Here is a 25,097-nt window from a genome sequence, read left to right on the forward strand (position 1 = left end):
CTGTGACATTGGCGATATATTCTGAACTTACAATCTTTGCTTTCTTCAGCTTGCTGACAGTTGTTTTTCTTGCACTATGATTCGTAAACTTTTTTCTCACTTTCTTTGAGGCTGGTACCAGCTACGGATACTTTCATTATGTTAGTTATGATATTTTTCCCCATTGGTTTAGTTTGAACCAGATGTTTAAATTTTCGGTTTCGTTTGCTACTGAGGTAGAAAAAACAGACCATCGCATGGCTAGTGTTTTATGCATCAGTCAATTCTAACTGCGCACAGCCCCGCCCCCCTCCGGGCTACTGCGGGGCATTTGCCTGCCTTGTCAGTCCCGGGGGTGGGGCATTTGCAAATTTTGTGCTGCCCGGGGGCCGGGCATTTGCCAACCTCGGGGCCATTCCCGAGCTTTTGACAAGCACGTGGTTTGCTATCAAAATATAACTACACAGAGGATTTTAGTGGGAAAAAAGGCTGATTGGCAAGACAAGACAAGACAATGTTTTATTTGGAGTCTTATACAGTCCTATGTATATCGACTTTATCCAAATAATTTACAACCATAACACAAATTGCACACTAGTGGAACTATAATCAATGTTAACCTAAACAACTAATGATCTTCTTTTCTCATAGCAGTCGAATACGTATTTTGCAATTAATTTTTGCACTGGTTTGTTCTTGCTCGGAGGGTTTATTAGCAACAGAAAAACATCATCTGGTGCCATTCTGTTTACTGATATTCTGTATTCTTTGTTTAAGTATTCAAATAAAGTGCTTCTTTTTTCTTGATATCTTCTACGTCTATTTTACAGATGGGACAGATCTTCTCTTCCGGTGTCTTATAGGGTCTTACATACCGACCTGTCTCTATCGCCAATTTGTGATTACTTAGACGGAGTTTAGTTAGAGTTATCCGGTGTCCGACGTTGGCGATCTGACGGAGATAATTTTCACATTTATAATTTTCTATTGTTTAAAATTTTCTCAAGGTTCTTAATTTGTTCTTTTGGTTGGCGTCTTTTCTTACGTCATTGTTTACGTCACTTAACCATCTTTGTAATTCGATATCTTTCAGTCTTTGTTTGATAATGTTCAAGATTCCTATGTCATTTTCATGTGCTTTTGTCCAGAGGTATCCCAGCCCTAGTTGGTCTAATACGCGTTTGATTTTTGGCTCCAAAATTCCTTATTCATTCTCAACTCCATATCATTATTAACCACCTGTGATAATTTGTGTTCTGGGTGTTTGGTTAGAGTTAGCCAAAACTTAAAATTCCTGTAGTGTGCTTCGATTTTCATTGGGAATCTTCCTGTTTCAACCCTACATGCATTGTTGCTGCAGTATTTATTTACACCTAGCAACATTTCAAGAATTTAATTTGAACTAGTTCTGCGGGATCTTTTTCTATTTGGTCGTTACAGTCAACACCCCAAATTTCACTTCCGTAGAGAAGTATGGGGGATATCAGAGCATCGAACAGCTTAATCGTCAGCATAATATTTTCTCTAAAGTTGTCAACCATCTCTTTTCTTAGTTTATAAAGTGCCTTAAGCCCAACTTTTTTTAACTCTTCTCTAGCTAAACTAAAATTTCCATACGGGTTCAGTGTCATTCCCAGATATTTATAAGATTTAACATTGTTTAGTTTATTTACTCCATACTTAAAAGAGTAGTTATTTAAGGACTTGCCACAATTATTAAAGATCATGACTTTTGTTTTGTCTAGATTTACAGTTAGTTCAGTTTTCTCACAGTAGGATTCCAACTTGTTGAGGAGTGTTTGTAGGCCATTTGCTGACCGCGAAAAGATCACTAAGTCATCCGCATATAATAAACAGTTTATAGATCTTTCACAGTCATTAAGCAGAATATCGGTTGAGCTTGATGAATTTAAAAATTCGGTTAGATCGCTTAGATAGAGATTAAAAAGGGTGGGTGATAACATACAGTCTTGCTTGATTCCAGTGTAACACGGAAAAGCTTCGGTCATTTTGTTGTTGATTTTGACTGCTGATTTATCTTTTGAGTACATGGACATTACTATTTCTAAAAAACGCCCTTTAATTCCTTCTTCTGAGTTTTTCGAATAATTTTGCCTGGGTATGCGATCAAAAGCTTTTCTAAAATCTACAAAACACGAGAAAAGCAAGTTTCTGCGTTTTTGTGGTTTAGATTTAACAAACTTATCTATGAGTGTTTTTAAGATGAAGATGCTATCTACTGTACCGTGCCTTTTTTTAAAGCCGCCTTATTCTGCTTTTAGAATTCCTTTTTTGGTCATTTTTGGTCATGTATTCGACGATTGAATAACTCTAGTAGATGACCTTTTATGATATCTTTCCCTGTCTTTCGCACTTCATTTAATATTTTATCACACCCTGGGGCTTTGTTTAATTTCAGTTTTTTGATTGCGAAATCAATTTCTTCTTCCGATATTGCATAGTCTAGGGGGCCTGCCTGTTCCTCAATAACTCCAGTATCTTCTAGATCTGTTTGGTCGCCGTTCGTTGGAGCCGCGTCTTGTTGTTTGAAGTATTCATAAAACTGCTGCGCACTTACTGTTTCGGTTCCATGTGGTTGCCGTTTTCTAATATTAAAGATTTTACCTATCTGTTTCCAGGTATCTTGAGGATTACGGAGGTCAATATCGCCTATACTCTTACTGGCAAACTCTCGTTTTTTCCGTCTGCATGTCCGTTTAAATTTCTTCTTTTTGTCTCGTAGAAGGTGCCTTAGCTGGGAATTATTTGGCTTCTGAGAAATTTGTTCCCCAAGGGATTTCAGGTTTTCTTTTTCAGTTTCGCATTCCAGATCGAACCAGTTATTTTGTGACATGGCTTTAGTTTTGTTACGTTAGACTTTCAAGTCGGCTTTTTTACATGCTTCCACCAGAGTTTCACTAAACAATTCAGCTGCAGTGTCAACATTATCGTTTCTTTAGGCCGCTTGTAGTTTAGACTGAACTATTTGTGATTCCAGACATTCTTTAGCTTACTCTTCGATCTGGTATTCCATAATAGTCTATTGTGTTCAGACAAGGTGCATCCGTTCGGGCAGCTAGAAACTGGGCTGCCGGCTAGAATAGCTTTAATAGCATAAGTCACATGACAATGATCTGACAAATGTGGCATTAGGGGGTTAAAAATTGGCTCACCTGTCAAGGAAAAAATTGAAGAGGGTTGTAAAGGTATGTTCTTGTTTTTATGCATGCATTTCTTCACTGAATTACATAGCGAAATCGGGAGCTATCGACGTGAATCAACGTTTTTTGGTTATTGAATCAAATTTTTGTTGATATCATTTGAAAAACATCCTTTCATATTTATAAAACTATTCATAACATATAACCGTACAGCACTCAAGAGTCCCCAACCCCGGGAATTTGCCATGCAAGGCAAAAAAAAAATTGCTAATGCCCGGGGGTCAGCCCGGGGGAGGGGGGGGAGGGGCTGGGCGCAGCTGCAATTGACTGATGCATTAATAGAGATCTTCGTTCGACAAAAAACTCAAAGAGAACAACCGGAAACCTTTCTCCTCCAACAAATAACGTATGTGACTTGGAAAACTTGTATCCTTGTTCAGTTAAATGCCCGAAAAGTGTAGCTGCCATGGCTTGCGTGTGGTTGCCACCGTTTTTGTTCTTTATTTTTTACCTCAGCGTAGGTCTACAACAACTACATTGCAAGAATCAACGTAAGGCCTAGACAAATTACATCGAACTTTTCACGAGACGGACCGAACTTCGTGAATGAGTTTGAATCGTCCAGCACTTGTTCTATCCGTCTACTTCAGACGGGTAGAACTGAACATCTAAAGATCTTCGGGACAAACGTCGATCTTCGCATGCAACAAATTTTTGTTGATATCATTTGAAAAACATCCTTTCATATTTATAAAACTATTCATAACATATAACCGTACAGCACTCAAGAGTCCCCAACCCCGGGAATTTGCCATGCAAGGCAAAAAAAAAATTGCTAATGCCCGGGGGTCAGCCCGGGGGAGGGGGGGGGGGGGGGGGCTGGGCGCAGCCATGGCTTGCGTGTGGTTGCCACCGTTTTTGTTCTTTATTTTTTACCTCAGCGTAGGTCTACAACAACTACATTGGAAGAATCAACGTAAGGCCTAGACAAATTACGTCGAACTTTTCACGAGACGGACCGAACTTGGTGAATGAGTTTGAATCGTCCAGCACTTGTTCTATCCGTCTACTTCAGACGGGTAGAACTGAACATCTAAAGATCTTCGGGACAAACGTCGATCTTCGCATGCAACAAACTGAACTAAGAAACTAAACGATTACATGGTAACGTATATTTAGACTCTTTCATTCGTCCACACTATCTTAACTTAAAGTAGGTCCACCCAATTAGAGTTTGGTTCTTTTCATGAAAAGTTCGAAGTTTGGCCTTGGCCTAATTAAGTGAACTGTCCAAAAATTTTCCACAGCCTCGCACAGTTTTGTTCCCGTAATTATTTTGTTCGACAAAAACGTTCTGAAAAATGTTATGATCGCTGCGGGCTTTTCCACGTGCATAATAAGTATGGAGCTTTGCTTTAATTTCTACCGAAAATATTTATCCCATGGCTTGTCAAAATGATGCCACAGTTCTTTAATACGCAACGTGCAAAAAAAGCTTTAGATCCAAAGTTTGGGTCGGCGACCCACATCGCGTGGGCTATTTGCACGCTCTCTACTGTATACATTACCAAAAGGACACGCATTGTGTCACGTCATACAAAGTAGAGACGCTTGTCCCTTGCCACCTGTAAGCCATCCATAGTAAAAAAAATCCAACTTTGTTTTGCATGTTTTAAACTATAGTGCATAGATAAGGAAACCCTTTCCTCCGGTAAGAGGGATTCTGCAGAAAATGTTGCGATCTTTATTTTCGTGGAGTACAATTTTTGGGTTGCGTAATAGGTCATCGTACTATATTGTGGTCTGTGAAAAACAAAACGCTTATGCACTTCTTAAAGCACACTCTCTTTTCCCAGAAGTTTTAGATTTTTAGCAAAGTCATGGATTTTCTGAATAACATATTTTTAGTTTTTAATTTTAAATCTTTGTAGTATAATTTTTTTTGTTTTGTTTTTTTTTTGGTTTTGAATTTAAACTAGGTGATAGCTAAGCGTAATATCCACGTTAAATAAAGTATCGTATCGTATCGTATCGTACACTAAAAAACTTATGTATTGAATGCAGGTGAAGCTCGACTCGGTGGCTATAGCGTGACGTCTTCAAAAGCAATAGCGTGATCGCGTGATCCAGCGCTGCAGTAGGAGAAGTATAGGTCGCCTCAACTGTGATAAACGATTCGAGACGATAGAACTGGACTATCGGGGCTTTCTCTTCTCTTCAAGAGAGAAATGGTTATTTTTATGCCCTGTTCCCAACCAGAGTGGCAAAAGGGAACACATAATTGTTTACTAGGTACATTTTTGAAGATCATGTCTTATTTAATAGATCCTGAGTACACTTTTTCAGTGACGTTCTGCAGCATATTCGCTTGCGGTTTTTGCAGTGTGATGATGAAAGGTACCCTGCATGTTGAGCCTCAATGAGGCTCAACATGCAGGGTAACGGCCCTTTTATTTTGACCGAATCTATGGATCTTACAATTCTATAGAAATGCCTACGTCACGGCTAGAAGACGAAGACCGCAGGAACTTATGAGTCATAAGTTCCTGCGGTCTTCGTCTTCTAGCCGTGACGTAGGCATTTCTATAGAATTGTAAGATCCATAGATTCGGTCAAAATAAAAGGGCCGTTCCTCTGATACTCCGCTAACATTCGCGTCGTTGGCTAGTGCCGACCAATCGACGAATGTCAGCGATGCGAACGACTTCGTAATAGCTAAAACCATGCCTGATAGCAGGGCGGTATTCTTCTGAACTTGAGCGTAGAATCAAGAAATGTGCAAAAACCTACAACTATGACCAAGCTAATATGATATCTTACAAAAGTAATAATAAAATTCGCTTACATTTATTTCCTTCATGTCGTTGATTAAAATAAGGCAGCAAAGGTTAGTGTTAAACATGATACTGTGCCGTTTTGAGTACAGTTAGATGAGGCTAAATGGCTAACTTTGTTAACAAAAACTGTTAAAATCTTTCAAGAACAAGTCTAAAGAAGCTGAAACATTTTGACCTGTTTTAGCTCGATTCTAACCTTATTAGTTTCTTTTAGGATCAAGATTATGAAATATAATATTTATAAGAAACAATTCTGCTAACATAACTGATACTACTTTTGTTCTAATTGCTTTTGTCGAAAACCTAATGTTAGTTGTTTTACTATACACATTGGAAACGTTCCCGGCCTGAAAAAACTTTTTGTTTTCACTTGGCTGTTCTAAAGCTAAAAAAGGCAACAGACCGAGCTTTCTAGAAGACAAAGATTATTTTAATACCAGCTACTGTTCAGGAAACGCGCCTGCGTGAAGACTTGACTTGAAAAAACAACAGACAGGGTTGGTGTTTAACAAGACTTTGTACCTTAAAAAGCTCAAGTTGATACCTTTTATCTTCAACTCTATCAGTATTAACAATCTAAATCCTAAGGAGATCTTCAGTAATGTTGATGAAACTGCTTTTTAGTGTTCAAACCACGTATGAAGTATTTATTTATAACCTTTATAAAATCAGTCAGTATAATGATAATAATATTAAAATAGATGACACCCGTGTGTGTTTAAATATTGCTTTAATTTCTCAATAATCTAATGTCTGTTATTCCAGTAAACAATATATAGAACCTTCCTCCTGAAAAAAACCATTTTTGCTTTCACTTAGTTGTTATATAAAGCATCAGACTAGATAGACTACCAGTAGTCCCCCATTTTTCCTCAGAGATAGTAGAGCGACCGAAACGCGAGCGCGCGTGAAAATCATCCCACGCGAGAAAAGGCGACACGCGGCGGGGAGAGAGAACCCGCCGCGTGTCGCCTTTTCTCGCGTGGGGGGATTTTCACGCGCGCTCGCGTTTCGCACGCTCTACTATCCTTGAGGAAAAATTGGGGACTACTCGTAGTCTACAGACTAGATGATTTACCAGCTGCTGTTCAGGAAATGCCCCTGCGTGAAGGTTTGACTTGTGAAAACAGCAGAAACTAAATAAATCTAGCTTTCTATTGGTTTTGTACTGAGGCATAATCCCAGTGTCCAGCACAGGTTGCTACACACACTAGTAAACCTATAGTCCGTTTCGATACAAATCGTTTCGCTACGACTCTCAAGCACTGAAGAGATTGCACAAGAAATTTGATAACTTCGATTCAAGTATAGTTTGAAAAAGGAAAAATTATGTATATTCATTGCTCTTTAAGCGAAGCTCGTGAAGCTATTTACACCTCGCCTGAGTAAACTTGTATTCAAACGACCGGTAACCAGTTGTGAAATGATTGTTCCCAAGACAACGAAATCTGCCAGGAAGAAAAACACTGTTTTACAATTTTATTTCCCCACAAATGCCAAGTTAGGGTATCACAACATAAATTACTAGGTATTTAAAAGTTTGAATAAATTCTATCTACGAAATGGCCGTCCGCCATTGTTGAATTCACTTAGACGATCAGAGATAACGGTCAGAAAATCGGAGGCAGTTATTGATATTTGTTGTCATCTCAACGGTATACGGCAGACAAACAAAAACCATGTGGAAAAGTTGTATAGCTTGAGTGTCGTGTTCTGATCCGTCTGCTGTCTAAGCTCTTTTTTCCACTTCTTCGCTTAAAGTTTTGTAATCCAAATCGCCCCCATCGTTTGCTTGGAATTCCAGTGATAAACCAGTGAAGGACTTTTTGATGGTGTCTTTAGAAGATGCATATATCATTTTGTCTCCAATCTTTGCATTTTCGTCACACCTAAAACAAAAAGGAGAGATGAGAATGAGCCAGCTCAGCCAGTTAACCGGGCTTGATTGGCTCATTCCTTGTTTTCTGATAAAATTGCTGTTGTGTTTATATGAGAAGGTAGGCTGCCCCGTTTGCCGAGATCTTGGTTGCTCAAAGGAAGATCTTGGTAGGCGGGCCAGGCGGCCTTGTTATGATAAACACAACAACAATTTTGTAAGGAAACAAGGCATGAGCCGAACCAGCCCGGTGAGGTAGGCCAACCATGCTACCCGGGCTGTCTCACCTCATATAAACAGTCCCTTATAAGTAGAAATGGGAACCAGGCAATAAGGTTGTTCTTCACTATACAAACTAAAGCTAAAGAGGTGTACCCAACACCTATTTTATTAAACAATCTCTTGATGGGTGCACTTTGCTTAGTAATACACCAATTCACGGAGCAAGGGTGGCGCAGTGGTGAGAGCACTCACCTCCCACCAATGTGGCCAGGGTTCAAATCCCGGCATCGACTGACTCCCTATGTGGGTTGAGTTTGTTGCAGTTTTCTAATTATTTCCGCTTCACTCGCCATATGGTTGTTAAAAGATCAAGATATTCAAATAGCGCAATGCTTTTCGACCAATCGGATTAAGGTATCATTAATTAAGGTAATCATTATTTTTACATCTCTTCGATAGATGTGAAAAACGAAAAAGACCCACAGCGTCCTTGCGGACCTTATGCCCCCCCACCCTTCCCCCCTCGCGCGCCTGCAATCGTCTTCACGCCTGCCACGCAGGCTGCCGATAGTGTTGCACTTATAACTCCCCTTACGACTCAGATTTTTGATTTTCACTAGGATAATAAAATAAAATGGTGTTTACAACTCTGATTCTGTCGAACTAGTAAAATCCAGCCTAAAATGTCTGGAGACTAAAGGAAAATTTTGTGCACTGTCACCAGCTATAAATACAGAGAACAGCCTCACTCACCAGAAGATGAATGCCAACTTATTAACTCGCCTGCCTTCCTTCTTCATAAATCCAAAATCATACAAAATATATCGTGGCTCATTGGTGAGTTGCTCCTTCATTTTATCAAACTGTGCTTTATCTTATCCTTTTGTTTCAGTTTTACAATCGACCCTCCGCATTCCACCCTCGACCCTCAACATTTTACCCGCGACCCTCGGCAGTAGTGGACACTAGTGTAGGTTTTTGTCGAGGGTCGAGGGTAGAATGTCGAGGGTCGAGGGTGGAATGTCGAGGGTCGAGAAATGACGATTGCGAATTTTATAAGCAATTTTCATGTCAGAACCCCATGATGCTCATACAAAGACTTTGAGTAGAACGCAAAATTTGACCCAGTCACGCGGCAGATGTACTGTCATAATACCTATTTTTATAACAGTGTAAACATACATTCTTACCTACATGCATACTTACATACACTTTATTGAGCATCCCAAAAAAGGGCTTTTCAGCATCAATACTAAATTAAATAAATTAAATGGATGAATAAATTAATTATTTAATTAAATAACTTGAAAAAAAAGTATGTACAACAGTAACTGAATAGTAACTTTGTACAAATTTCAACATGTAATGTAGTTCATGTTAACCCTGATTAGTATGGTTAGTGCTTAAATTAGTATTTTCAGTGCTTAACCTTAATCACCAGAGTCAAAATATCGGACTTATAAAATATTGCATTTTGTGAAAATATACTTGAAAGATATTAAACGGCTGCTTGCTCCAGTGATGCTATTTCTCTGTTCATATGCTACGCTATTTTGCTGGTCTTCGCGTGTTCTGTTTTCCGAAAACCAACCCAAATATAGAGAGGTTTCGAACTTTTCTTTCATTCTGCCTTGGCATCGACTATGACGAATTCACCAACTGCAAACGTATGCAGCATGTGCAAAGTTGTTTGTTTTCTAATTAGACGTTTTGTTTCTATACTTTAACGAGATTGCACATTATTCAAATTGCAGTTGAAAATCAGTGTAAGAAGAAAGCACGTGGTAATTCACCTCGCATTGCAAATCTCCCTTTCCAGCATAGCCACAATTCCTTGCGAGTCTACTGCGCATCCTAAACCTTCTATTCGCACTTAACCGCAATTCCTTGCGAGTCCATTGCGCATCCTAAATCTTTGAGTCGCGCATAACCACAATTCCTTTCGTTTGGTAAGAAAAAGTGATTGAATGCCCCTATACAGTATGTGGTCCTTGGTCCGCGCCAGTCCGCTATGCCCTTGGTCCGGACTTTTCCGAAAATGATAAAATATTTCGTCGGGAAAAAAATACGTTGAATAATGAAAGTTATCGTGATTTACTGATTAGCATTCTTTCATATGACGAAGTTTCGGCTTTCTTGCTGTGGGTGAAGACGCGAAATTAAAGTTTGTTGACAGGTACGTTAATTTGTCTGTCTTGAAGTTTGGATTTTTGCGGCACCGTAAATTACATGGTCATGTTTACTTAGCGTGCGAATAACTAAAACGCAACGGGAAGACTTGCCTTTTTGCAGAACAGGTTTTCAGATCAACTTATTTCTGTTGTTGGAAGCATATTGCTGTAGGCTCTGAATTTTTTGTTTTATCGACTCTTGAAAAATATCACCAAATTTCGCTTAGCGGTCCTTGGTCCACGACCTATGAACTTGGTTGAATAAAACTTCCCAAAGTAAAAAGCGACGGCCTTTGCTTTCGAAGAATGTTTTGAAAATCGTCCCTATACATGTCTACAAGTTCTCTTTTTTTAATACCTTGAGTACATACAGAGTTTTTGGTAATTATTTTCGACCGCGCTAAGAACCGCTCGTCGACGCTCGTGTGGGAGACTCGAGGAGACTGTTGTCTGAAGTCTTTGAAAGAAAAACAGATTATTTTATACTCCCAACATCTTCTGAAAAAACTTTAGCTTAATTGCATCAAGAAAAGAAAAAAAATACAAGAAATACTGTGAAAATCACGTTTTCGTGTGGAAACTATAACATTTTTACGTTTTTATCGTGCTGCTTACCTGAGACGCGGACCATGGACCAGATTCGCGGACCAAGGACCATCGAAAACGGTCGCCTTTTTGCGAGTTCCAAGTAAAATATTTATGTCTGGAACTTGAAACTTCAGGATTATCGACAGGAACATAAAAGCTATCTTCAGGGAGCATTTCAGCTCGTTACGTGAAGATTCGGGTAAGATATTTAAGATTTCGTTTAGATCAGAGTTAACTGCGGAGACTGCGTTACATAGCTCATTAGTTTTAAATTTCAAGTAAAGTTTAGAATCATCAACGTAACAAGCAGTTTGACAAAGTTTAGGTACGGTTAGTAAATCATTTATACTAAAGCGCTACTGACGCAACAAACTCACCTACTTATACTTAGCGATCAGTGGAGCCTAAGTTCATCTTAGTGCGGGACGAGTCTTCGGTAAGATAGTACCGGAGTGCCTGCAATTGAATAAACTTCGTTCGACTTTTATCCAACTGCATGTACAGGCAATATTAGCTAACTGAGCCGAAGCTGAGAAAAACCATTATTAAAAAACAATGGCTTTGAAGTATGGGAAACCAAGAGAAACTTACTGTCCGTTAGTTTTTGCGGTCGTTTGAGCGATAACAAATTATAGTGCTTTTGGCGAAAAATTTCGGCGGCATAAATATATTACAGATTAAATGGATCGAAAAATGAGCACACAGAAATTAAACATCAATACCCCCGCTCCTACACATCGCAAAGGAGCCTTTAATAGCCTATTCCCTGCTGGTTTGTATAATTGATATTGTCTCTTTAATTCCAAATTTTGTGAATTCAAAAGTATTTCTTTTTTTTATTTGCAAAGCGGACTAATGATCCGTAAGGGAGCGATCGAAGAAGTGAAATTACTCAAAATTTTACCCGCTTTTGACATATGCACACACCCTCTGTATGTCTTACTGCAAGGGGCGGATCCAGGATTTTTTTCAGGAGGGGGTGCACTCGTCTCTTGCTCTACTTCAACACCAATAATCCACATAGTTTTTTTTTTGCAGAATACCAGTTGTATTAGAAAACCGCAGGTCATCTCGGGGGGGGGGGGGGGGGGGTGCGCACCCCTTGCACCCTCCTCCTAGATCCGCCCGTGTACTGCCATGCACCTTTTTATAATTACCACAGAATAGACGCCTTGGATTGACGAGTAAACTGTCTATGAGTACACTCGATTGAAAACCCGTCGTCACTTGAAAAGTATGAACCATAAACGATAAGACGCACTCTAGTTATTGATACAAGTTAGTTATAAACTTCATTGCCTGATTGCAAATTTAAAGTGCTCTCAGGTAAAGCATGCGTGTACGAGCTTCTCTGGCGTGCGGATGCATTCCATCACAAAATGTCTAAAGGGCTTCAAGTTGCACACTTCTTTGCGACAAGGTCGTGATAAATACTCGGGGATAAATATCTATGTGACAATCGTGAGACACGATTTAGGAAACCCTTTGTACACATTATCCACGATGAACAATATCTTTCATGACAAGTTTTACTTTATTTACATAATCAGGGAGTGTCGAGCTAGCCATTATTCTCATCTATTATAATGTGTGTACTAGAGGAATAGCACATGTCTCTGCACACCTCGAGGTTTTGACTTTTAAGATGTATGACTTACTCATTTTCTCAGTGGACAAAAAATTTCTTACGTTGGCAATTGGGCCCGCGCTCTCTAAAGAGATTTCCGAGAAAACATGTGCCCAAAGGCAATTGTTAAAAAAACTTCCCAGATAGCCTTTGGGTCTCATTGTTTATGTTTCATGATTTTCAAAGGGCAACCTGTCTCAATTGATTGTAGATTATTATCCTTTGGCAGCGGCTTCTATTCCTGACTAAGGGGGGAGGTCTGGATCCATTAGGGGAAAGCACAGAACCTTGTGGTAAGGTAGTGTTTACTTTTCAGAGTGGGACAGAAAGCAAACCGGGGGGTACAGTGTCGCGGGGCGTTTTGCTGGTTTTCAACCACACGATAAGGTGACCATTTTGGTAGACAAAACAATATATGTATGTTGCGGTTCAATTTCATCCTTGGTCGAAATTTTATTTTCCTTTGTTTTGGGGTATGGTAATATATGATAATGAGTTTAAAACAAAAGAAAATAAAATTTAAACCAAGGGTAAAATTGAACCACAACATATATATATTGTTGCAGAGTTACATGAAAAAAGATTTTAGTTTCCAGCGGAGGGAAACACTTTTGTTCTTGTCCACCTGCATGGCTGCCGTGACGTCAGCTCTCAGTGCCGAAAACTAGCAATTAGAGTGATTTAACTTGAACCGTAAAATAGGTAGAATACTACGCACTATTATGCACTAATTCTATTGTCTTCTTTTGTTTACCTTTCGCTATTTTGCATTATTTGTTAGCATCTTTTTCACGGTCCAGTAAAATCACTCTAAAGAACTCTAATTACTGATCACAGAAATAACATTTGCATCTTTAGTCTAAGCCGTAAGTGACACGATACCGCGAATGATATCATAGAATGCACATGTAATTCCGAACTTCTATAACAGGGAAATAGGCTGTAGATATTTTCCAACATTATTAACCACTCCGACAATGAAGGTGGATAATAAGTAACACTTGGTAACGATGTAACCCAAACAAGTGGCAGTTGTGGTGTCTTCGAACGTGAAATCAAAGACGTTCTCCGTATCACTGTTTTGCAAAATTTATCTATCATCAAAAGAAATAAAACTGGTGCATATGACCGTAAATCAGGTTATCAGACTGATATTGAGAGTTTTACCACTTACTAATTTTGCTAAAACATTGGAACGGAACTACTCTTTACCTGTTTAATTTCGTTGAAATATTCGAATTGGCAACGGATACAAGTTCGAACTATTGTAGGAGTAAAAGAAAATGAAGATTCAAAATATTTAGAAAAAATAAGGAAGCCCGACTAAGGAAAAAAAACTGGCTTCCACCAGCTACACCTGACTTGCGTGCAGTAAGTCAAAACTGACCAGCCGACTGAAATTCCTTTCTGTGAAATTTTAGTGCACTTGTGCGAGTCATTGCTGTTGAATGGACGTCGTCTTCAAACACTCAGAAAGCGTGATTTTAAATGTAAACTAGCTAATGAGATCATGTTAGGTCGTGTGTATCAAATTGGTACGTGCTGAATCATGGTACGTTCTAATTCATCCGGCCAACCACGGATTTTTTTGCATCTTACTCAGTAAGTACTTGGGAGCGAGAGCAGAGTGGAAGCATATCGAAGGTTTGTTTTCTGTGGGCTGTTTTTGTTTAGGTCATATGCTTACTTGCAAATATTTTGACTCCATTTAATTTTTCCTTGCACTACTAATACTGTGTCGCCGGCGTGTTTGACTGATTTCAATTGGCAGGCGTCGTATTTAAGCCTCAAGCAACAGAGAGCTTGAGGGTTTTTGATACAGTTTTCAGGAGACCATACTGGATTTTTCAATATCCTTAGGCCCTCCTAAATGGTTTTGGATTGATTGATTGTTGAGATACGACACAGTTTTATTATTGGGCTGTTTGTAGGACACGCAATGCCTTCTGGATGATCCTTCCGCCATTTTGTATTTTTTTTACCCGGAGAAAGCCCATTTTATAATTGGGATCCCATCCCCTACATATTTTGCCCTAATGCCCGTGGTCGCTTAAGACTTTAAAAATGTCGTCGTGTGAGTTAATTAACTCTACCTTGTAAGCGCCGTTAGATCATGACCACGTTTTAACGCTTAATAGGGTGGAATGCGAAACACTTACCCCCCGGTGCGGAAAGCTAATTACTAAAGTAATTGATTGAGCAACTAGTTTCTTTGCACTAAATAAGTTAGCTTTAACCAGGTTGTATCACTAAGTCATGCTATTTAATTCTTCTTTTGTTGCGATTTAACATAATTTGTCAATTGGGCGATCGTAGACTGACGTTGCTGTTTTAATCTTTACTTTTCTAACAAGACCCTCTTCACTGGGATAAGTATAGAGTACACGCCCCATCTTCCATGTTCTCCTGGGAGTGGGTTAGATTTCTAAGACCAAATCTCCTTTTCGTAGATTTTCTCGCTTTCTGAACCACTTGTTTCTTGGCAGCAGATTGGGAGTAAAATATTTCATCCAGCAATTCCAAAACCCTTGCACTCGTTTCTCTGTACTACTCATGAGGTGTCTTGGATTTACTTTCGATTCCACTTCTCTCATCGGAGGTGGAAAATGATTTTCAATTAAAAGATCATTTGGCGTGATAGGCGGACTTTCCCAAATTTCGTTTGAGCTTGGGTAGAGAGGACGCTGATTTATTAAGTATGTAACTTCTGCTAAATAGGTTTTTCACTGATCTTCTGTGAGGGCTTGGTTTTTGGACGTAGCGTCCAACGCTTGTCGTACTGATTTGATGAGACTCTCCACAATTCTGTTCTGGTGAGTGGAGCGAGGAACATTCCAACTCCACTGAAAAGTACACGAAAATTCTTCCGAAACAACGCTCTGGATTCTAGGAATATCCCAGTCTTTCAAAAGTTCCTTCAGGTAGTGTTGAGCTCCAATGAAATCTGTTCCGTAGTCGGACCAGCAGTTGTTACGATTTCCTCTCAAGGAAACAAATCGTCGAAACGCCATAAGAAACGTGTCGGTACCTCTATCTGTTACTAGTTCAAGATGGACTTCTCTGGTCGTCATGCGAGTGAATGTAATTGCATGTGGTTCCTTCAACGTTTTCCGTCCAAGTCGTATCTTTAGAGGTCCAAACATGTCGATTGCTGTGTCACTAAAGGCTGGGAACCTTGCCGCTACGCGTAGTTTAGGAATCTGGCCCATTAACTGCTCTAATGGGTTCTTTCGCAGTTTTTTGCACGTCACATTTTCCTGTTAAATGTTTCGCCATGTGACGTACTCTCACAATCCAGAATCGCTTTCTTGAATCGTATACGAGGCTCTTGTAACCGCAGTGTGCTCGTTTTTCGAGTAGGTGTTCGAGTAACAGTTCGACTAATTGATGACACTTCGGGAGAATAATAGGATTGCGCATTTTATCAGGAAGTGTTCTTTTGTTCTCCAATCTTCCATGCGCGCGTAGTAATCCATGCCCACCCTTTGACAGAATAAGCTTCTTGTCTAGCTTGTCGAAATTAATCGTCTGCTGGCACCATTTGATCAATCTAAGTTCTGATTCCGTCAGTTCGTTTGGCGATACTGGATCTAGATTCTTCATTTTCATTCTTGTGTTATTGAGGAATCTTAGTATGTAAGCTAAAGTTTTCTTGGCCCTTGAGTATATTGAACACGTTCTCGTTAAATGTTCAAAGAGAGGATTTTCTCTTAATTCTTCCTGGACAGCTGAAAAATCTGCTTCGTCGCAGAAAGTTGGTCTGGCTACGACGAGAGGATTCATTTCAGTTGACAACTCTTCATTGTTCCTCAGCGCATTTGCTTCAAATTTGGCCTACTCGTCTTGCCGCTTTCTTAGGAACTGCGGTCCTTGAGACCATTTGTCTAGCTGTTCCGGGAGAATTCTTTACGTCAAGGCGTCAGCTGGATTATGTTCAGACCTGATGTAGCTGAAGTCCTTAGGGTCTATTGTCTCTTGGATTTCGGCAACTCGTACCGAGACAAACGGTTTAAATTTTCTCGGACTTGTTTCAGGCCATGACAGCACAACCTGGGAGTCGATCCAGAACACTTCCTTGCAGCTGCTAACCTCCACGAATTCTAAGGCTTCTCTACACGTTCGGTATAACCTTGAAAGCGAGAGACAACCCATTAACTCCAAGCGCGGTATTGACTTCTTCTTTAAGGCTTTCACCATGAGCTAAACACAGGTGTGGCTGCCATCATCAAGTTTCCAACGAAGAAACATGGCTGAACCAGGAGTCTTCTCTCCCGCGTCATAGAATCCGTGGATTTCTGGTAATCCAACTGCATTATTTGGCTTTGGCTTTCTTTTGAATTGGTATTTGAGAAGTTGGTTGAGTACTTGAACACTTTTCTTCCACTTTGTTTGGATCTCGTCTGGCAGTAATTCATCCCAGGAATAACCTGCACTCCACAATTCCTGTAAATCAATTCTCATCTCGATAGCTGTTGGAGTCACGAGGCCTATGGGATCCCAAAGTTGGGCCAGGTAGGCAAGGCAATTTCTCCTAGTAACAGGCTTCTCCTCTGCAATAATTTCTGTTTTCTTGAAGGTAATGGTGTCGCGAGTCTTATTCCATTTGTGGCCGAGAAAATCTACATGTTCTTCATCTGTTTGACCAATTTTCTTGTTATTTGAATGGCACTGTTTGATTTGAAACTGACCTTTGCTGAGAATGGCGTCTATTTCACTCGTAATTTGCTTGCTTTTATCCTCATTTTCTCGGGAGCCACCAATGTCATTAACGTAGACATGGGTTCGGGGTTCCTTTGCAGCCTCAAGGTACTGGTCTTGAGCAGCTTTAGCTAGGGTAATGATTGCTCCAGCAGCTATATATGGGGCTGGTTTGTCTCCAAAGTTAAGTCTTTTCCACTTATAGACTTTTGGCTTCAAACTTTCGTTTGTCCTCCATAGGAATCTGTGGAAGACCTGGTCATCAGGATGGATCAACACTTAATTGAACCTTGGCCAAACATCTCCGGTGTAACCCACTTTGTCAAAGCGCCAAGCCATAAGCACGTTGGGCAAACTTTTTTCGTAGTTTGGCCCCATTTCGAGATGCTCGTTAAGCTAGTCGAACTTGCGCTGTTCGTTCAGGTGCGAAAACGGCTTGTAAAGGCAGATACCATTCAGGCTGATCATGGTTTACGTTTTCAGGGGGAATTTCAACAACGAAATCTTGTTCCAGCAACTTTTGAACCTCACTTTCAACGATTTCGAGGCAATCTTTTTTTCCCTAAAGACTTTTGTGAAGAAATCATTCTTTTATATGCAACATCGTAATTGCTCTCCCTCGCCATTCCAAGATATTCGTACCTGGATTCTCCCTTCACTAATTAGAGTCGATTCTGCAATTGATTCGATAAACTTGTTCTCGTTTAGGTAATTATCTCTGCACGTACAAAGTTCAGTTGGTCTTACTCCCAACATGTCTTGTGTAAGGAGTTTTTTTCATGTCTTGTATCACATCGACAGTTCCCACATCAATTGAATTAATAGCAGAGGGTTGTTCACCCTGATTGGAATCAAATGTTCCCATGACGTACCCCGACCCGAAGCAATTTTCCTTTGCAATTGGTTCTCCGGATTTCCCTGCTATAACGTGCATATCATTATAGGCCTCGGCAAAGTCTGTTCCAATTAAAAAATCAACTGTTCCGCCCGATAAATGCAAATCGTCTGAAATAGATTTCAAGTGAGGATAGCTTTCTAATGTCGTTCTCGAGACCGTTCTGGTTGGACTGCATGGTTTATTGATCGCATAAGCTCGCACAGATTTCTGAATACTTGGTTCAGTGTTTGAAACAACAGTCATGTCGAGAAACTCTGATGCCTCCAACTTCTTTTGGCCTCCTGCTAAGTTCATCGTTAAATGCGTTTTGGGCTCGCGTATACCAAGTTTCTTCACAACGTTCTTTGAAATGAAACTCGTGTTTGAGCCGCTGTCTAGCATAGTGAGGGCTTCAGTAAAATATCCACTTTGGCCTCTAGTTTTTACTTTTTGAACTGGGCAAATAGCAGGGACGCTTGTCTTGTCCTGGACATTGTGATTACTAGCTTCTTGACTTTCGTTTGCGGATAGTAGCGTTTCTGTGGCTTGCTCTGAATATGCAAGAGGTACACGCTCATTGTGTAAGGAACGATGGTGGCGTCGCGTACACTTATCGCAAGTGGTACCGTCGGGAATTTTACAAGAGTTTGTATGATGGACTCGTAGGCATTTTCGACAGCGATTGTTTTGTTTCACAATTTCCCATTTTTCATCAACTGTTGACTTTTGGTACATAGGACATGCGGAAACTAAATGCTTTGCTTTGCAACCCAGTGGGCATTTTTCATCCTGGTCTAGTCCACTCAGTGTCGTTGGCCTTATTGTCAGAACGGTGTTCTCTTGAATTATTGCGATAATTATTGTCTCTTTTGATGCGCGATCGTAAACGTGCTTCCTTAGTTTAGCCAATCAATCAAATTTGAAACATTTTCCTCTATTATATTCCGATCTCCAAATTAAGTATCAAGAATTTTTCACGCCCTGCTCGATTTTCTTGCTTGGTCACACTTGTTCTGACCAAAAAGAGTGTTTTGGTAACGCTTTTCTTAGTCTTTGAAGCCGTTCGTCTTCGTCCTGATTGTACTTATCCATGCAAAAATTAAATTCGTTCTTCCAAGTTGCGTAAGATTTTCTATTTCCGTCCCATGTTGGCACTGATAATTTCTCAAGTCCGTGACTAGCGGTCTTTTGCGAACCTAACACGTCTGCCATTTTGGTTACGGCTGTGGTCTTAACTTCGCACGTATCGTGCTTAAGCGACGATTTTTCGAAGTTGCACGCTGTTTGTTTGTACACTGTAAACTTCTCAGTACACTCTTGAAACACTGAAGACACCTAGAGAGCGAGGGGGAGTCAAAAAAACCTGGTAACATATTCTGCTCTATTTTGATGGTTTCAGTCTTTTTCTCTAATGCCACGTGGTCGCTTATATACTTAAAAAATTTCCTCGTAGGAGTTAATTAGCACTACCTTGTAAGCGCTATTATATCATGACCACGCTTTAACGCTTAATTGGGCGGAATGCAAAACATTTATTGTCTCAAATAAACGGTTAGTCTTAAGCTGAAGCTCTGCTTTTACGCTTGACTAAATCATTTATATTAGTTATCTTTTTTAACACGCATTTTATTAAACTAAAGGTTAATAGTGGATAGGAAATCCAGACCATAACACCTAAACAGACAGAAGGACACAAAATGTTGGAAATGTAAGTTTATTTTATTTCTTTTTTCCACACTGAGCAAAGATTAGACGATTTTTTCCTTGGCACACAAACCCTATAATCGTTACGCATTTTATTGCGTTAGTACTTCTCCCTCTCTTTTTTTGCATAAAAATTACGAAAAACTTGTATTATTAGTTAAAATGCCTTTACCCCATGTCACTTATGACCTCATATCTCGTAACAATAGCAACTGACTGTCACTAGAGCTTTCCAAAATGTGCCAGAGGAATAAGTGAACGGCTGTTGAGAAGAAAAATGTAAGCCTCTTAGAAAAACTGATCCGAAAAAAGAAAAGGTTGTTGGGGGAGAGAATGGGAGCAAGAAAATGGAATCGACCCCTCCTCTTGTAATCCGAGGGTTAAGTAAGCCATTTACGTTCGGTTAGGACTGTTAAGGAGCTTAAGCAAAGGCGACGGCGACGGCGACGGCAACAAGAACGGCGAAAAAAAGCAATGGGTTTCTAATTTTTCCTCTCGGGCGTTCTGGAGCTCCTCGCTTTCACTCGCCACTTGAACTTCACTGTACTCACTCTGCTCGTGAAACACGATTATTTTGTACATTTCTTTGCTGTTGTTGCACGACTACGACGTGAAACATCCTAATTTTACGTTTTATGGAGAACGTGGACACAAGACAAAGGTTTTCTTCTTCTTTTCCTGAACTGAGATACAGTCCTTTAGAATTTAACTAAAAAAAAAATTGAGAAATTGAATTAAAAGGAACAAGATCGATGAATTTTGAAACAGCGCTAATTGATTTCTTTTAAGCGACGTTTTCGCCGCCTGCCGTCGTGGTTCCGTCTGATACAAAACTCAGCTTACAGCGCAGCAGAAGACCTCAATATTACCCGATCAAAACAGTGCACAAGGAGAACTAATAGTAAAATACAGTTATGTTGTCTTAAAATTACACAGGCTTCGTTGCATTCGTGGGAGACCTGCGCACCAGGCCGGTAAGTGAATGTCTAGATGTTTTTTTTTTCTTTTTCAACCCCACGGTCTAGATTGGGGGGGGGGGGGGGGGGGGGGTTACCTTACTTGGCCCGTATACGTGTACGAGTCCCCTCTTTCTATAAACAGGGTGTACAATTTTATCCGAGCCTATCCTAATCAGAATCTAATTTTTATTAAAGAATTCCCAACAGAACGTGTATTTTGTGTAATATTCGTAAGCCTTTTTAAAAATCCTCAGCCCTTTAAGGTTTTAACAGTGTTTGTTTATGTCCTATACATATCACTTGTGATTTAAGTTCCTTATTTTGTCCTTAACAGGCCTGAACCGGGGTCAAGTATCCCCTCGGGTATCCCTTGAATGTCTTAAAACGAAAAAAAATCCGAATATAGCTTATTTGTCTATACGACTTTTCTGATTGGGAAATATATAGAAGAAAATGTCTGATAAGGACTTAATACTTATGGCTATTTCGAAATAATAACCAGTTAATTTGAGTTGTTTGCAGAAACTGACGAGGAACGAGGGCCGTTAAATGGTTAGTGCCTCCATTAATCCTTTATCACGTCTTTGTCGTAAAATCCCAAGGCTATGATCGACCTCTTTAATGCACGGACCTCGCTACGCTCGGTCCTTACTGTGAAGACTTCAGGCCGACATAAGGGAGTTTAACATGTCTCGACGGCGACGGCAACAAGATCGTCAAAAAAACAATAGGTTGAATAAGCAAAACAAAAACTCTGCACTTGCATCAAATTTTTAAATATATTTCTTTGCTGTAACTCCGAGGCTGAGACGTGGAATTGCCCAATTTCACGTTTTATGGAGAACTTAAACAAAAGAGAACGATTTTTATTTCTCTCTCTGAACTTGGATATGGTTTTTAGGAATTATTCTCTAGGAGAGTTCGCCAGTATTTCACTTCACATTCTATCTGTTACAATTGCTCTGAAGTGTCACTTAAAAAACCAACGCAAACAGACGCTTTTTAAAGGAATTGGGGCCGGAGGATTACGTCGCAGTTGCCGTCGTGGTATCTTGAATTCCCTCTTCTCCCACATACCACCAAGGCGCTTGGTCCATAAGATATGTAAATACTTGTGGCTATTTCAAAATAATAATCAGTTAAGTTGTGTTCTTTGTAGAAACTGTCAGCGGACGTGATGATAATAATATGGATTCAAGAGATGGAAAACCAGTCATTGGTTAGTGCCTCCACTTATTCTTACCGTATAACCCTAAGGCTATGTATGTCAGCCCACTTGCTTTTAAGGTGCTTATGTCAGTCAGTTCCAAGTGAATCTCTTATCCCCGAGTATTTGGCTTTTTTTAAAAATTCTGATTCAATTCCCCACCATGATGTGGGCCGTCAAGACGGTCAAATTCACCTTTTGAAAGGGGTTCACATGCAGAACGCCAATTATACCCAAAGATTAACAAAAGAAGACGGAATGCAAAATATGCAATAATTATGTTGTTGAGAGGATGTTGTAAAATTTTGGGACATGTCGTGTTCAACAGTTACAACATACCCTTAGCAGATACGCTTCGCCTGCTCAATTCAATCGACTTCAACATTTCGAGAACGAAATGAGTGTTCTTACTAGTATAAAGGTTTTTAGTTTCCGGATCCATTTTTTAAACACTAAATTTTTTCCACAGAAACAAGGTGAAACTTTTGCTCTCGCCGTTTCGACAACATCACCTTGTCTCAACAACGACCGAGGCTACATGGTCTCGCCCGCGTTGATCTATGAGTCTCCTGTCACATGACCAACGAGGTCAAGTGACCCAATGTAATCGCAAATTATTTAGAAAACGACAACGTGATGTTGCTGACGGAAACGTCGAGAGAAAACGTTTTGTGAGAGTTCACCTTGTTTCTGTGGAATAAATTCCTTTTTTTTCCAAAAAATATCGTGAAAACAAGGTTTGAATTAAGGTTTGGTTGTGAGAGTGTGTTAAAGAGTCTTAACGTCGACTTTCAGCAAATGTTGTGCCAGAACGTTGTGACAATTTTCTCAGCGTTGTTATAAAATAGAACAGAAGACCGTTTGACGACCATTTTTTTTGCGGGCATGGACTGATGTTCATCAAGAGTCTCTTGTGTTCACATACCATAGCTGCTAATAAAATAATACAACCCTGGAACTGCGTCATACAATGATCCAGAAACTTGTTTTCCCTACTGACCTCAGCCAGAAGCTAATTATTATTATTTTTTTTACTGTAATTTCAATTTATTATACCATATTTGCCTTTGACGTTTCTGGTTGAGTAGTTACTAGAAGGAAATGTTTGATGAAAGCAAAATCATACTTCTGGCTATTTGTGTTGTTTGCACAAACCGAAAAAATCGTGGTAATATAATTATGGCCTCTATAGAGGGCGTAGATGGATCATTAAAACGGTAGTATAGAAGCTGCTCGTAAGGTCTCTCCTAATTGGTCGCAGGAAACAATGACATGTCATTCTTCCAATTGTTTTAGTAAAATTGTTTGGGGTCAGGAAAACGCACCATTGGTGACTTCTCTTCCGAGCAGCTGCTACATGACCCTATTATATTAAAATCCCGAGGCAATGTGAGAGGTCCAATCTTTTATGTACCAATCTCGCTATGCTCAGTCCGTCCTGTGAGGACATCTGTTCGATATTTTCCCAGTACAACCCTCGCGCTTGGTTGATGAGGTGTATTTATAGTGTTAAGGCTATTGGGAAATAATAATCGGTTAAATTTGTTTCTTGTAGTAACTTGCATGGATGAAACAGATGGAGGACGATTTTCAATTGGTTAGTGCCTCCACTAATCCTTTATCGTAAAATGCCAAGATTATGTGTGAGGCTAGACATCGACCTCTTATTTATAAGAACTTTGCTACGTTCGGTCCTTACTGTGAAGACTTCTTCGGGGCGGTGGAAACGAGAACGTCGGAAAAGCAATAGGTTAAATAAGCAAAACAAAAACTCTGTACTTGCACAAGAGAACGATTTTTTTCTCTCTCTGAACTTGGATATGGTTTTTAGGAATTCACCTCAAGAAGAGGTAGCCCGTATTTCACTTCACATTCTATTTTTGATAATCGCCCTGAAGTATCACTGAAAAAACCAACGCAAAGAGACACCTTTTAAGGGAAGATTACGTCGCTGTCGCCGTCGTAGTATCTTGAATTCCCTCTTCTCCCACATATCAACAAGGCGCTTAGTCCATAAGATATGTAAATACTTGTGGCTATTTCAAAATAATAATCATTTAAGTGTCATTGTCTGAGAAAGTGTTCCAGGGGCCAAAAGTTGTGGTCAACCGATTTGGCTGAAACCTGGCACAGAAGTTGGGTATAATGAGATATTTCAAAAGCCACTTTGGCTCACTTCTCTGAGTTTTAGTTTTGGAGTTACAGGGGGGGTCTCATTTTTTGCCCTTTAAGCACCAAAAATCCAGCCTTCCAGGGAGCATTTTGAAAGTGTGATAAGACCCCACTGGTAAATTGTGCTGCCAAGTGAATTTGACCATGAACTCTACTATAATAGAGCTTTCAGTTCATGCATGTAACTTTGTCCTCAAGGTATTGCACAGAGAGGAGCCTGGGGCTAGAGTTTGGCCAAAATTGATGTTAAAATTACAACCCAAAATAGCCATTTTTCAAAATTTCACTATATTCACCTGCCTTCTTGCATAACTTCCAAACCTATACCACTGTTTACTTTAGTCACCCAGTTATCAAAATCACTTGAGAAAAATTTGGCTTATTATGGTTTATTGAATTTTTGGAACAAACACTTCATGCCCCTCTAAGGCGATGCAAAATAGAATTTTGAGCCTAATTCAGGCCATAAACAAACCAAATTGTTGACAAGAAGTCCTTATTCTGTATTTGGTAAGTGAAAATGAATTGTCAAAGCCAAATCAGTTTCGTTGTTTAGAAATACACCGATTCTTACCTTAAAATTGATCTAAGACGGGCCTCTGATTAGCGCAACAAACACATAATTTAGCAAAACAAAGGTGATTTTATTCTTTGAAAACCTAGTAACCACCATAGAAGACAAATGATGATGTTCTGATGTACATATAACAATCTTTTTACAAGATGCTTAAATTTTTCTTTGATTTATAGTCAGTTTCACGTCATATTTCCAAGCATTACTCCAAGCATGGAACGTCTCCATAATTTGTCAGGCCCATTTTTTTGTATTAATTTTTTTACCAGATAAATTTAGCTTATCGAAAGGTTCGTTAACATATAATCTTCGTCTGACCTTGTAATAGCCTGAATAGTTGTTTTAAATACCCATCAGCAAAAGGAGCATGATCATACATATGTAGATTACACAGACATATACGAGCTTCAGTGAGCAGTATCGAGGTGAACTGTGATTTTCCGAG

At 39.7% G+C, this 25,097-nt stretch overlaps 1 protein-coding gene across 1 annotated transcript in view; it reads right to left on the bottom strand.

Moving 5' to 3' along the window:
• Positions 1-7,484: 7,484 nt before the first annotated feature.
• The window catches only part of LOC140944906 (uncharacterized), a 100,895-nt gene continuing 83,282 nt past the window's right edge, over positions 7,485-25,097 (bottom strand). The window contains exon 2 of the mRNA XM_073394012.1: positions 7,485-7,866. Coding sequence (XP_073250113.1) covers positions 7,707-7,866 — 160 coding nt within the window. The 3' untranslated portion in view covers positions 7,485-7,706. The remainder of the gene's footprint in view (positions 7,867-25,097) is intronic.

Source organism: Porites lutea, chromosome 7 (assembly GCF_958299795.1).
Source record: "Porites lutea chromosome 7, jaPorLute2.1, whole genome shotgun sequence".
NCBI lineage: Eukaryota > Metazoa > Cnidaria > Anthozoa > Scleractinia > Poritidae > Porites > Porites lutea.